The sequence below is a fragment of the Paramormyrops kingsleyae genome, chromosome 24 (genome assembly GCF_048594095.1).
Source record: "Paramormyrops kingsleyae isolate MSU_618 chromosome 24, PKINGS_0.4, whole genome shotgun sequence".
NCBI lineage: Eukaryota > Metazoa > Chordata > Actinopteri > Osteoglossiformes > Mormyridae > Paramormyrops > Paramormyrops kingsleyae.
In genome coordinates, this window is record NC_132820.1 from 9,062,601 (window position 1) to 9,077,206 (window position 14,606).

A 14,606-nucleotide genomic window follows, 5' to 3' on the forward strand; every position below is an offset into this window, starting at 1 on the left:
AAAACTCATTAATATTCATGATAGAAGCGGTACCTGATTGGCTGGTAAGCGCCCATCGACATGTGGTACCTTTTTCCACGGCCAACACACCTTTCATAAACAGCTGTGGACACCTTATCAACCCAGTGAAGTCCTTAACTGAAGTTTCTTAGGCTGTTCTATGCAGTGGGAGCTTAGCCTACATTAAACTTGGTGCATTTCTTATGCAAACCTTATCCATGAATTAAAGTGCTGAGGCATCATTATTCAGAAAGAAATCCATCTGCTGTCAGATGCTCATCCAAAGAATGACTGTAAATTTTATTGCCCAGTCGTAGTACCATCTGTTTTTCTGATCATAGGCTAACAGTACTCTGACTTATGGGTTCTGGTGGTTAGCAGTTAGCATGATGTCCTAGGTAGTTAGCAATTAGCGTGGTTTCCCAGGTAGTTATCGATTACCGTGGTTTCCCAGGTAGTTATCGATTACCGTGGTTTCACAGGTAGTTATCGATTAGTGTGGTTTCCCAGGTAGTTAGCGATTACCGTGGTTTCACAGGTAGTTATCGATTACCGTGGTTTCCCAGGTAGTTATCGATTACCGTGGTTTCACAGGTAGTTATCGATTAGCGTGGTTTCCCAGGTAGTTAGCGATTAGCGTGGTTTCCCAGGTAGTTAGTGATTACCGTGGTTTCACAGGTAGTTATCGATTACCGTGGTTTCCCAGGTAGTTAGCGATTAGCGTGGTTTCCCAGGTAGTTAGCGATTACCGTGGTTTACAGGTAGTTAGCGATTAGCGTGGTTTCACAGGTAGTTAGTGATTAGCGTGGTTTCCCAGGTAGTTAGCGATTAGCGTGGTTTCTCAGAAATTCTGTCTCAGGCATTCACCAGCCAGTCAGGTAGTGTTTCTCTCATGAATATTAATGAGTTTTCCCGAACCACCCTGTAAAACGAAAATTTGCGTGCAGGATGGGTATTTGCGAACCTCCTGCTGAACACGGCTGCGTCCCGCCTTTAAAAGGTGCCGGGCTACATTGTGGTCTCATGGGGAGTTGTGGGATAATAATGGGAATGTGGGAGGGGAGGGGGTGTTTCCCTCACTGTTGTGCGACTGTGAAATTGCATACATATGGTGGGAGGGTCTGGGGGGGGGGTCTCACTTGGATTCTTTTGCAGCTGAACTGATCATGCCGGGTGTAAGTGAGCCTCTTGTGATGTCACCGTCGGGCCCCAGCCCGAGGCCCTCAGCCCCCAGTTGCCCCAGGGACCGTCTGACCCTGCTTCCTCGAAAAATCTACTTTGGATGAAAAAGCATCTGCTGAATAAATCGGCTGTAACGTGCCGCTTTTGGGCTGCCGCCGCCGTCCGTTCCCTTGTTTGCTTAACTTGGCGGTTCTGTGCAGCTGTGAATCGGCCCGGCGCCGTGTCCGCCTCCATCTGCCCGCTCGCTGCCCGTGGCCTGAAGCCCGGAACACGCCAAATATTGTCAGGATGCCCCGCGCTCTGTTTGGACGCTATTTTTTTCTCTCTCTCTCTCGCTCCTCCATTTGGCATGGCAGCCGTTGCTGGCCGCTGCGGACGTAACTCCCCCTTCATGCATCGTCTGGGGCGACGCTTCCTTCCTCGTTACACTGTTTGTTTTGCGTGCTTGTTTGTTTGATTTTGGCCTCTCTGGACGGTCCCTTCCCTCTTACTCACGGTGACACTGCGTGGCTGGGGTTATGGGTCCAGTGAACGGCTCAGTCTGCCAGTAGAACCGGGGTGTTTGGACTCCACCCCCCCCCCCCCTCTCCTTCGCTCAGGGGAGCTGATCTGTGACTCAGTAAAAGCACATTGCAGTCCCAGCGTCTGGACACTGACTGTGACCCTCCTTCCCATAATGCTTTGGGGCTGTCCCTTCCTTTGTCGGACGCTTGTCTTTTTGGGTGAGGTCACACTCTGCGGGCTTCAGCCATTTTTTTTTTCTCTTCCCACTCCTCCCTTTGTTTGTTTACTTAGCTGCTGGTTTTGTCTTTCATTCAGGCTCTATTGAACTCTTAACCTCCTAGTCAGCTGCTTATGGAAACTAGCACTAGTTAAGTGGTACTTCTGGTTACCATGGTAACACCCCCCCCCCCCCCCCACTACTGGGTGTGTTGCTGGGAAACCCCACAGATTATAGGAACACAGGAGGCGGAATTGAGCTGGGCCCCCGGGGGGGGGGAGCTGCTGTGTGCAGGTGTCAGGTGCTCAGAACCTCGTCGGGGATGGGGGGGGGGGGGGGGACTGAAAGAAGCATCCCCCAGAGGTGGGGCTGCATAACAAACACATGTTTTTTAGCTGATATCTGGGGTATTTGTTTTCATACTCTGGTTTTGGCACGATGGATTGTTGTCTAGAAAACCACAATGTTCCACTTGCCAGGAGTAATCATTGTTCCATAAAAGTCCATTTTTTTTTATAAGTGAGAGATCTTAAACAGAGACAGACAGTGACAGGGAGACTCCAGTCGGAAGCCAAAATAAGCACACAGGGATGAGGAAATGAGCCGTGCACCTGAAAGTCTGATTGGCTGCCACACACCTGAGAACGTGATTGGCTGCCGTGTACCTGAGAAAGTGATTGGCTGCCGCACACCTTAAAATGTCACTGGCTGCCATGCACCTGAAAATATAATTGGCTGTCATGCACCTGAGAACATGGTTTGCTGCCTACGCCAGACCCAGTGCTACCTGCTCCTGTAAGTTTCCACTCGTCTTACGAGGTCCAGAACGAAGGCTGTTTTTTTTTTGTTACCCCTCAGCTAGTTCAGGCACCCTCACTGGGCCCCCTCTTTTTCATATTCCACTGATAGAAGCCCCCCCAGGGTTTTTCTGTCAAACTTCCCCCCCCCCCGAGGGTCTCGGCTGAGAGTGAGCGCCGCTCCAGTCATCCCGCTTCCCGTAAACGATCCTCCCGCTGCCAGCAGACACCCGACACGCCATCAGAGCGGCTCCAGGCCGCGTAAATCAACAGTGCAGAATGAATCGATCGCCGGCGACTGAGTGACAAGTGCATTAGCTCCCCGTTTACGATGCCCTCACCTGGAAATGAGTTACGACTGTTGCTATGTGAATGGACTGTTCCGGAACGTCGCACAGCCCCCCGGGATCAGGCACGGGAAGTCACGGCGAGAGCGAATTTGAGGCCGTTTGCCAGCTCTGCCAGGGATGGGGAGGGGTACTCGGGGGAACGCCGGCCCCGAGCACTTGACTCATGCTTAATGATGTCATTTCCTCCCAGTGCGACTTCGCAACACGAAAGCAGATCATTACAGGCCTGGGGGGGGGTAGGTGTTGGTACGAGGGCTCTCCAAGAGGTCCCCCAGTGGAAAGTGGATGAAACTGACACCACAGGCCTCACATCTTGCCCCCCCCCCCCCCCCCCCCGCCGCGTGTGTGTTCAGCAACATGGCATCGCACTTCCTCGCATGTCGTCGATCCCCGGACGGCTCAGAAAACGGTTTCTCTGGTAACCAGGCGCGTCTGCCGCATGAATCAGTGAGCAGGATGCTGGGAAACAGTGGCTGGTAGCATCTTTGGGGGGGGGGGGGAGCTGAGCAGCGTGTGCCAGGAGAGTTATGTGTTTTAGCAACACAGTAAGGGGCGGGTCGTGGGGGGGGGGAGGCAGAGAGGCCCCCTGGCATCCAGCCAACGCATGTTTGGGGCCATTCAGTGGGGGACATGAATGAAAACAGGCCCCCCCCCCCCCTCGGGTATACGGCATGTTTTTATACATGTCCCACTGCTGCTAGAATTACGGGAAGTCTGGAAGTGGAGAGGGGGGGGGTTTTGGATGCAGCTGCAGCACGTGCGTGTGCGTGCGTGTGTGTGTGCATGCGTGTGCGTGTGCCATAGCTCCACACCTCTCTGCTAGACATTTGTCCTGATCTGGCAAGTGCTGTGACCTCACAGCATGGACCATGTCGTTCATTTAAGCTTATTTTCTCCGATATGTGAAGATGTAAAATCCTCACAGCTCCATGGTTTGGGGTTCAAATCCCGTCTGTTCTGTGTGTGTGTGTGTGTGGGCTGCACCTGTCTTGTCCTCCATGCTGAGACCAGCTTCAGCCCCGAACCCCCCCCCCCCAGGAAACCTTAAATGTTTGGATGATAAAGATAAACAGATAAACTAAATTTCTTGTTTCACGTTTCCCTTGATAAGGTCAGTCTTTATATTCATGCCCCTCCCTTTCCCTCCCCAGTCGACAGCCCAGGGAGACTCCCCTTCCCTAACCTCCCCAGCTTTCTGTTTCGGAGGGGCTGATTTATTTTCCTGGATGGTGTGAAGTTTTGCTCCTCAGGCATGAGATTGTGACTTCACACCCTGATTGGACCAGATCCCCCCCCCCCCCCCCCCCCACCGCCTTCACATGTGATGAATACCGGGGGTGTGTTTCTTAGGTGGGGGTCTGTTTTGAATTTCACAGCACAGCCATTCTGCCAGGCAGTTTTACATGCCCTATCGGTTCAGGGAATCTTGGAACACCTGTGATTTTTATTCACATTTACATTTTATTTATTTAGCATCCAAAGCAACATAAGTTTTTTTTTTTAGGGCAGGGTCAGACAGTCCCTGGAGCAGTTAGGGGTCTTGCTCAAGAGCCCAAAGGCAAAATCATTCTTCCAACCGTGGGATTCGAACCAGCAACCTTCTGCTCAGAGATGCAGCCTCTTAACCCACACATTGCCCCGCCACTCCTATTTAAAATGGGTGCTTGCTTTCCTGGTTTATCTGGGGGATGGGAGTTGTCATGGTGGTGGGCCTCAGGCCTCCGCCCTTGGTAGGACGTGGCACCTTTGCGCTCGGTTTCTCTCTCTCCCGGGAGTTTGGAAGAGCGGGAATGGGTCACAGCAGGCCTGCGGATGGGAAAATTCTCCGGTGGAATTCCCCTGCCCTTCCATGTTTGTTGTTTGTCGGCTGACGGAATGGGTGGAATCTGCTGACTGGGGTAATTTAGGAGGAGACTCGTGAGGTCATGTCGCCATGGAGACACTTAAGGCGGTCTGTGCCACATTGATAGGTGAGTTGATGGAAAGGTCGTCATAAACGCCAAAAAGCATGGGCCCGGCATGCTGTGCATTTTAGTTGCAGTAAGGGATGTTTTATTTTTCAAAATGCATATGTACCCCCCTCACGATGACAGCATGTGATTCAAACTTCTGTTGTGGGTCCAGACAGCCTGTTTTCTCTCCTGCATACTGCAGGGGGGCGGTATGAGAGTCTGGCGTGACTGAAAATCGCTGGGCATGAATGGGTGTGGTCATGTGTTAGTGGGAGTGGTCATATGTGAGTGGGCGTGGCCGGTGTGAGTGGGCGTGGCCGGTGTGAGTGGGCGTGGTCTGTGTCAGTGGATGTATCTAGGGAGTTTTCACTGAGTGGCCTAAAGACTCACATATATCCTTGACGGCCCAGTGTGTCAGAATGCTCTGGCTGAATTAACTGTGTGTGACGCCACACACACACATACCCACACTAGACATAAAAAGCAGCCCTGCCGCTCCCATTAGGCCTAGACAGTGCCGATTAAGCACCGCTGCCCTAATTTCAGCCTCCCCCACCCCCTCAAACCGTCTTGAGCACTATTTCTCCATAATTTGCTATTCTAAGATTCAGTATCTAGCCAGAATTCGCTTTTCCTGGCTATAAATGTGTAGGATCCTGACCTAACGAACGGCGGGGCGACTCTGGGGGGGGGACCGGAACCAAACGCTCATTTAGCACCGTGTCGCCTAAACGCCGCCGGATCATTCCGCCGTGTCCCAGCAGGCTGCATTATTCTAGTTTCTCTTGTAGCCCCTAGTGGTTCTGCTTTGTGCTGGCGGTCTGCTTGAAACGCCCAGGGGATCCCGAGTCATCGCCCCCCCCCCGGAGAACTGGAGCATTCTGTGGCGTGAAGAACCCCTGTTCGCTGCCCAACAGACACCCGTCGCGGTTTGGTTACCGTCTCCCAGGATTCCCTGCATGCAGGTGCTGGCCGGATAGGCCGGCTCCATGCCAATTCTGCATACCTATTTTGCATCGGACCTTGGCACGAACAGAGGACGTGCGGAAAATTGAAACGGGTGGGAGGGGTGGAGCCAGATGTGTGGGGGCATCGTTGATGCCAGCCGTCGCTTTCCAGAGGTCGTGCCTGTCCCTCGGCCTCAGTCGAACCCGGGGAGAACTGGGCCACTGCTGTTCAGCGAAACTGGGCCCGGGCACCGTGATTTCTCCTATCTCCTGACCGGCCAGGAGTGACGAGGCACGGCGTGTGATTTAACACGTCGCCATGGTTACAGCCTCCCCCACCTTGGCCTATCAGATGGGGAGGAGTGTGCGTGAGAGGTGGAGGGGGGTCGCTGTGACCACGGGGCACAGACGCCTCGTTTACCCGCGTGACGCTGACCGCCGCCTTCTCGCCCGTGTCCCATAAATGCAGGCTGGTGCCAGAGCTCAATCAGGGCATAGTGACCACCGAGGGGGAGCAGGGGGCCGCTGCGACCCCGGCCAAGCCCCTGAGTCTGTACGACCTGGACGACCTGGATGTGTTCTGGCTGGAAATGGTCAACTCCGAGTTCAGGGAAATGGGTAAGAGACTTTTCATTCTCGTGCGACATACTGGATGGCCCAGTTTAAAAGCCGAGCCCCCTCCCTACAATCCCTCACCACTATTGAACACCCCTCCAGTAATATACTTTTGTCACCTTCCGTTTTGTTGAGCTAGGCTTGAATCAGTATATACTGGGACATACCATTGACTTGGAGGGGGTTGGTTTTTCCTCCATATTGACTCTAGATCCCCCCCAACTCCATATGGTAATAGGAATATTCCCTTTGTCAGTAAAAAATTCATTAATCTGTGTTCCCTAGACAACTGTTGATTTCCCTGCCATTAAAAGATCGGTAAGTACTGCCTCAAATATTGACTTAGGAATTTTGCCATTGAATAGGAAAATAATCTCTTTTGTGTTAATAGTCGTAATCTGCTGAATAAATACTGACGCGGGCAGGATGAACTTAAGCCTTACCCACTGATCGCTGGTGTTTTCCCCTACAAACGCACACTTATATAAACACAGTGGATCGCAGTGAAACCCTGATACAAACACGGTGGATCGCAGTGAAACCCTGATACAAACACGGTGGATCGCAGTGAAACCCTGATACAAACACAGTGGATCGCAGTGAAACCCTGATACAAACACAGTGGATCGCAGTGAAACCCTGATACAAACACGGTGGATCGCAGTGAAACCCTGATACAAACACAGTGGATCGCAGTGCCTGTCTGACCTGTAAAGCACATGCGTCTCAGGGCTCCAGGTTCGGCTTGATGGGTCTCTGCTTTGTTTGCAGACTGAGGCCTGTGTTATCTGTGCAGCTTGCTGGGTTCCTACAGGTCATGTGACAGGAGCCCACGGTGAACACTGTGGCAGATGTTTAGCGATACTAAAATGAGGAAATAAAATGAGGAAAAGTCAGCTAATTGGACGAAACTGGAAGCAATTCAAGGATTTTTTTTTTAAGGTGGGGGTGCATAAGAGGCGCCATAAGCCCTACAGAGGGGCCAACCTTATTAGCCAATGATTTCAGCTGTTGCCACTGTAGCCCCGCCCCTTTATACACACCTGAGTGAAACTTGGTCATATGACAATTTCCAGAAGAACACCGACACTTTGTAGGCCTCACCATTGCTAGAAAAATATGTAAATGAACCTTTATGATTTATGGCTTAAAATGGTTGTTAACTGACTTTTAACTGGCTCCATGGCTTTTGAGGGACTAAATCCCTCCATGATTGAGGAGCATTTTTGGCGCATTGGAATATAGTGGGCGGGGCCTGTCACAAAAGTGGGCCGGCCTAATTGGCCCCGCCTCCTTTGGCAGCCCTGCCGGAGCTGGATGAGCCGACGATGGAGCGCGTGATAGTGGAGCTGGAGCGGAGGTGCGAGGAGAACATGCGGCTAGCCATCGCGGCGGAGGAGGGCCTGGGCATCGAGTACGACGAGGACGTGGTGTGTGACGTGTGCCGCTCGCCCGAGGGCGAGGACGGCAACGAGATGGTCTTCTGTGACAAGTGCAACGTCTGCGTGCACCAGGCAAGCTGTCGCGGGGGGGGCGGTGTTTAGGGGTTGGCGTTTTCTCTGTGCTGGGCTCATGGGATTCAAACCTGGCTCTTCTTCCCTCCCCCAGGCCTGTTACGGCATCCTGAAGGTTCCCCGGGGGAGCTGGCTGTGCCGAACCTGTGCCCTGGGGGTCCAGCCCAAATGCCTGTTGTGCCCCAAGAGGGGGGGGGCACTGAAGCCCACCCGCAGCGGTACCAAGTGGGTGCACGTCAGCTGTGCCTTATGGATCCCAGAGGTGAGGCTCCCCCTAGTGGCGGCTTGCTGGGAACACACGTCAGGCTGCCTCATTAGCACAAACAAGCATTATGGCACAGCAGAGCAGGCTAGCAGGGGTTAATCAACTTCCTTATGATGTCACAGGCGTTTCGATTGGCCGTGTCCGGCCGCTGGCTCATGTGTCATGGCTAGTAGTAGAATGGTATTTCTGTTTTGGGGTGACAGGTGGAGTTCTCATCAAGTGCCTGGGTTGGTTTCTTTGAAGGATGAGGAGAAGGTTTGCTCTTGCAAACACGCCTGACTGTACGAAACTGTAAATCTGTCCATCACACTGGGTCGCAGTGTCAGCGGCATACCCCTGACCTTAAACCCAAAGCTCTGTTCCTGTGAGAACAAACTGGATCTCGCAGGACAAACTGGGGGGGGGAGTGCTTACTCATGTCGCCATGGGGTGAACAGAGAGAAGCGGAAGTGTAATGTTCTTCTGTGTTTTTGAGTTTCGAGTCTTTCTACGGGGGTTAGCTCTGGCCCCGCGACACGAACGCCTCAGTCACGTGGCCTGTGCTCCATTGCAGGTCAGCATCGGCTGCCCCGAAAAGATGGAGCCCATCACCAAGGTGTCCCACATCCCCCAGAGCCGCTGGGCGCTGTCCTGCAGCCTGTGCCGAGAGCACACCGGCACCTGCATACAGGTAGGCCCGCCCACACCGGCACCTGCATACAGGTAGGCCCGCCCACACCGGCACCTGCATACAGGTAGGCCCGCCCACACCGGCACCTGCATACAGGTAGGCCCGCCCACACCGGCACCTGCATGCAGGTAGGCCCGCCCACACCGGCACCTGCATGCAGGTAGGCCCGCCCACACCGGCACCTGCATGCAGGTAGGCCCGCCCACACCGGCACCTGCATGCAGGTAGGCCCGCCCCCTCAGTGCCGAGAGCACACCGGCACCTGCATACAGGTAGGCCCGCCCCCTCAGTGCCGAGAGCACACCGGCACCTGCATACAGGTAGGCCCGCCCACACCGGCACCTGCATACAGGTAGGCCCGCCCACACCGGCACCTGCATACAGGTAGGCCCGCCCCCTCAGTGCCGAGAGCACACCGGCACCTGCATACAGGTAGGCCCGCCCCCTCAGTGCCGAGAGCACACCGGCACCTGCATACAGGTAGGCCCGCCCACACCGGCACCTGCATACAGGTAGGCCCGCCCCCTCAGTGCCGAGAGCACACCGGCACCTGCATACAGGTAGGCCCGCCCACACCGGCACCTGCATACAGGTAGGCCCGCCCACACCGGCACCTGCATACAGGTAGGCCCGCCCTCTCAGTGCTCCCAGCTGCTCTGGTTTGACTTAAAACTGTCAGCTGGGAGGACACTGCTGTTTTGATCCACTACATGCAGCAGTAACCAGTAATCACATTGATCTGGCAACCAAAATGCCAGCAACCGCATTAAACTCATCAGCTCAGTAAATATATGACAAAACCAAAAAACCACCGGGTGTTTTTCACCAGTGCCTGTTCCTCCCAGCCATCGGGGGAGTCAGGCTCTGCCGTCTGCAGCCGAGGCTGAGGCTGAGTCAGAGCAGAGTGCTGAAATATCCATGGCGACATTTCCTCCTGCCGTGGTGTGGCAGGATTTGGTGGGCGTCGCTTCTCCCCTCTGTGGCTGCCAGCGTCGGCCAATCCAGAGCCTGCCATTTAACCAGCCGTCACCCATGCAGTCTTTCTATCCTCTGTTTCTCTGTTCGGTCCCGACGCTCCCGTAACAGACAGGCCAGCAGACCAGAAACCTTGTGCAAGCAGAAGCGCGGGGGTTTTAACGAGCGGTCGGGACCGTCTCCGACGCTCGCCAGAGTGCGAGCCTCCGTCCAGCGTGGTGATTCATAGATCCCCGGGGTAATGAGGGAAACCGCCGCTGTAGTTAAACCGGCGATATCCGATCTGCCCCGAAGCCCCGGTGACATCTTCGACACGGAAGAAAGAGGCTTCTGATTGGCTGAGAGAGAGCGTCAACAACAGAACAGATCTTGTTTATTTCAGAGGGTCTTTAAGACACCCTGTGGATGGATATATTAGTCACTGGGGAAATCAGTGCAATGTGTCAGTCTGAGTGGGGGTGTGAATCCTTCAGGGCAGGGGGCCGGGGGGGGGGGGGGCTTCATGGATTTCATGGCAGGACCCCCTGTAAACGCCCCAGGTCCCTAACGCCTAACTCTGCAGATGGCGATGACACTTCCTATAAACCGACGTCTGTATTTCTTTTTTCACTTACTCACCTCTTTTTGTTTTCCGCCCCCCCTCCCCCACCACTCTCGTTAATCTGCCCCCTACTCCCTCTTCTCCCCCCTTCCATCCGTTCGCCATCCCACCTGAAGCAAAGCCAACAGTCACCAATTACAGCTTAAGGGAGTTTAAATTAACATCAACAAAAAAAGCATAGCTGTGAATCACCGCGGGGGGGGGGGGGGGGGGATGTGCGTAGGCCGCGAGCCACTTGCCGTACCGCCTCTCAGGACAGTCAGATGGCCAGCAGGAGAACGTGTCTGACAGATAAATTTAGCCCGATCGTTAAATGGTCAGTCCCAGCTGTCGATAAAAGCGTCTCTCTCTGTCTCAGTGTCTAATCAGATGTGATCTTCTGAATGCTCACACTTAAGAGTCATTTTATCCGTGTTTTTCTGGTTTTACAGCCCTGCTTCTGGCTGTCAGTGTAGTACATCCACTGGTGGAGCGATAGGGAGTGCAGAAATGGGGGTGGGGGGGCCGTGGGGGGTCAATGGGGCCCTTTGCAAACATTTTTATTTTTCTGTTATTGAATCACATACAACACTTAAATGACTTGTGGCTGCCTAAGACTTTATCTGGGTAGTAAGTGCACTTTTGCTCAGAATAAAAACACTATTTAACATTAGTGCATATATAGATTGAGTGACACAATATAAACTAGTAACTCTTCTGTTTTCCAAAAAGTCACTTAATTGATTTAATTAGTTCAAAAAGTTATTGCGATATTGATTAGCTATATGAGTGTGATAGTGGTCGCGTCATACATGGGTTGCCGGAAATAATGTGGTGACTTTAGCAGAGGTTAGACTAAGCTGACACACTTTGACAGGCATGATGTCATGGTTTTACACCCAACATGAAGGTCATTTGAACATCATCCTTAGGCTGCCTAAGACTTCTGCACAGCACTGCATGTTACAGTTACAGTGCGGAAGGGAATCTCAAATAAGGGGCGGGATGGGCGCACTTACAGAACGGGATAGTCTGAAGATGCCGGCGGTTGAGAAGCCGTGGTGTTTTATCCGTGTAACGGGGCACCTTGTCAGCTGCCTGCTCCTTCTGTTTCATCTTGTTTTGTTTTCTGTCGCTTTGGACAGAAGCGTCTGCCAGATAGATAAATATGTGCCAGTGTAATATGCTGACATGTACACTGTACGTATGTTTTATTTATATAATATATATATATATATATAATACACACACACACACTTTTATACATACGTTTTTTAACTGCTAATGTAATGTAAATTTACTTGCGTATATGCTGGATAGTTTTTATACAATGGGGCATGTATCTGGGGTTGGCTTTTTTGTCCTACACATGAAGTCACATCAAACCCCCTAGTGTAATCAATGTTTTTGGTCAATGGGATAGGCTACAGCGCCCCCTACTGACCCTGGGCAGGATTAGCAGTCTGGCATTGGATTGATGGTTATCGATCACTGACTGCATTGCAAACCAGTTAATGAATTACCGCGATTGTCTGCCACAGTGCTCCATGCCCACCTGCGTTGTGGCCTTCCACGTGACATGCGCCTTCGACTGCGGCCTGGAGATGCGCACCATCCTGGCGGAGAACGACGAGGTGCGCTTCAAGTCATACTGTGCCGAGCACAGCGCCATCCAGGGTGGCCGGCCGGACCGGGCCGAACAGGCAGAGCCCGAGATAGCGGGCCAGCGCAAGCGCAAGTTGCAGGAGCTGGAGGACGAGTTCTACCGACTGGTGGAGCCGGCCGACGTGGCTGAAGGCCTGCGGCTGTCGCACACCCATGTCGACTTCCTCTACCAGTACTGGAAGCTGCGGCGCCGGTCCGGGTTCAACCGGCCACTGCTGGCCCTCAAGCAGGACGAGGTGGACGACCTGGCCCAGCAGGAGCAGGACGTGCTCTACCGGCGCCTCAAGCTCTTCACGCACCTGCGGCAAGATCTGGAGAGGGTGAGTCAGGGAAACGCCGTCCCACCAGGTGCCTCTGGGAAATGCGGTCCCCAAGGCTGCCTCTGGGAAATGCGGTCCCCAAGGCTGCCTCTGGGAAATGTGGTCCCCAAGGCTGCCTCTGGGAAATGCGGTTCCCCTGGGTCGCCTCTGGGAAATGCGGTTCCCCTGGGCCGCCTCTGGGAAATGCGGTCCCCAAGGCTGCCTCTGGGAAATGCGGTTCCCCTGGGTCGCCTCTGGGAAATGCGGTTCCCCTGGGTCGCCTCTGGGAAATGCGGTTCCCCTGGGCTGCTTCTGGGAAATGCGGTCCCCCTGGGTGTTGACCTCCAACCATCCATAAGTGGTCACTGGAGACGGATGAATTAGTAGGTTGTTACCAGAAATCTCACAGTCTCAAATCCTAAGGTCAGCTGAGCGAACATCACCGACGGGCCCCAGAACAAGGCCTTTAACCCCCAGCTTTCTCCAAGAAAAAACACACTTCACTTCAGATAAAAGTGTCTGCTAAATGAATAAAAATGCAAAAATATGCAGGGAGAGGTGCTTGTTAATGAGAGCGAGTAGGCCGCACAGGAACGCGTGAGAGGTCTTGGTAATTACACACACACACACACACACACACGTCATCCGGAGTTTGTATTACCCAAAAACGAGGCTGTGTTTTGGTTTTCCTCCAGGGCAATTCCGGCTCAGCGTGTCCTATAAAACGATTATGCTCCCCCCCCAAGCTGCCCGGTCAACCTCCAAACAGGCTATTAATTACTGAAGCAGAGTAATGCTGGAACTTGCCTGCTCCCCTGGGCTGCTTGGGGGGCGGCGATACCGCTGAATTACGCCTGACCTGTAGGGGGCAGATCGATGCCTGCAAGGCACCTCTTCTTCCGGGCTCTGAGGGAGGACAGAGACTCGCTGTGGACGAACACCCTCCTGTTTCGACCCCCTTGGCGGCTACTTAGCTCCCGTTTACAATTTGATTAAGTCCAGCAATTAAAATTAAGTGGTGGAACTTTCTAGGTGTGCCGCGGGGGGCTTAAACGGCTCCTTAAAGTTAATTTCCATCCTCTCTCGGAAAGAGGGCCGAATGCCACACTTGTTTGCTGGTCTCAGATGTGTTTCGCTTCTCCTTTTGTCTTTCTCTCTCTTCTTTTTTTTTTTATCCAAATCTCACATTTGCATTTTCTCCCAGTTGGGAAGCGTTTCCCGTGGATTACGCCAATGCCTGCGACGTCGTGCCTGTGCCCCATCCTGCCCACCGCCCCTGCGTCCCCAAGCGGGGGGGGACCCGGGCTTGGCGATCAGGAGGACAGAGGAACCCCTGGCAGAGAATCTGAGGCCGTGATTGGCTGGTTGTTGCTCTTAGCACTGGGCAGTGGTTTGCCTTAATTTTTTTTGTGCCTTTGGCTCAGTGGAAGGACGTTGGGAAGGATTAGCGAGGCTTAGGGTGGAATAATCTCCAGGGTGTTCTTTTAACGTCCGGCTACACTTTCTATGTTTTCATAGTTAGCACCTACCCCGGAAGGGCAGGCTGGGGAATGCGGCCATCTGTATACAGCGGCGGTGTCTACCCACCACTCAAACCACACATTTGTATGGGGTATCCAAGGTGGGGGACCCCTGTTGGAAAGAAAGTGTCACTACACTAGGGGTGGCCCAGAAGTGATTTATTTATTTTTACTTTTTGGGCAAACACACCCCTGTATGCTCGGATGTTCTTTGCCTTGTGCAATGGTACTACGCGTCGTTTTTGCAGTGGAAATGACGTCATGGAAATGAGTCGTTCCCGGGCTTTGAGGCTGGGAATGGGGGGGGGGGGCTCAAATCCGAAAGTCCACCTTCCGGGCCACACTTGGGTGGACTTTCCATCAAGGTGGTCATAAAAGCACCCCCCCCCCCCCCCCCCATGACCCTGCGGGGCCCACGTCCGACATGCAGGAGTGAGTGCGTCAGCTGGTTTGTTTTGGCTCCGGGTGAGTCCCCGCCCCACCCGAATGCCCCAACTCCCAAACCCCCCCCCCTCACAAGGTCTGAGAGGAAACCTCGCCTGCGGGTGAAAGGG

At 53.5% G+C, this 14,606-nt stretch overlaps 1 protein-coding gene across 5 annotated transcripts in view; it reads left to right on the plus strand.

Annotated features, from left to right (window-relative positions):
* The window catches only part of LOC111860824 (protein Jade-1), a 39,825-nt gene that overhangs the window by 12,952 nt on the left and 12,267 nt on the right, over positions 1-14,606 (plus strand). For all 5 annotated transcript variants that reach the window (XM_072706829.1, XM_072706826.1, XM_072706828.1 and 2 more), the window contains 5 exons: positions 6,419-6,567; positions 7,867-8,078; positions 8,173-8,340; positions 8,897-9,013; positions 12,110-12,553. In XM_072706829.1, coding sequence (XP_072562930.1) covers positions 6,419-6,567; positions 7,867-8,078; positions 8,173-8,340; positions 8,897-9,013; positions 12,110-12,553 — 1,090 coding nt within the window. The remainder of the gene's footprint in view (positions 1-6,418; positions 6,568-7,866; positions 8,079-8,172; positions 8,341-8,896; positions 9,014-12,109; positions 12,554-14,606) is intronic.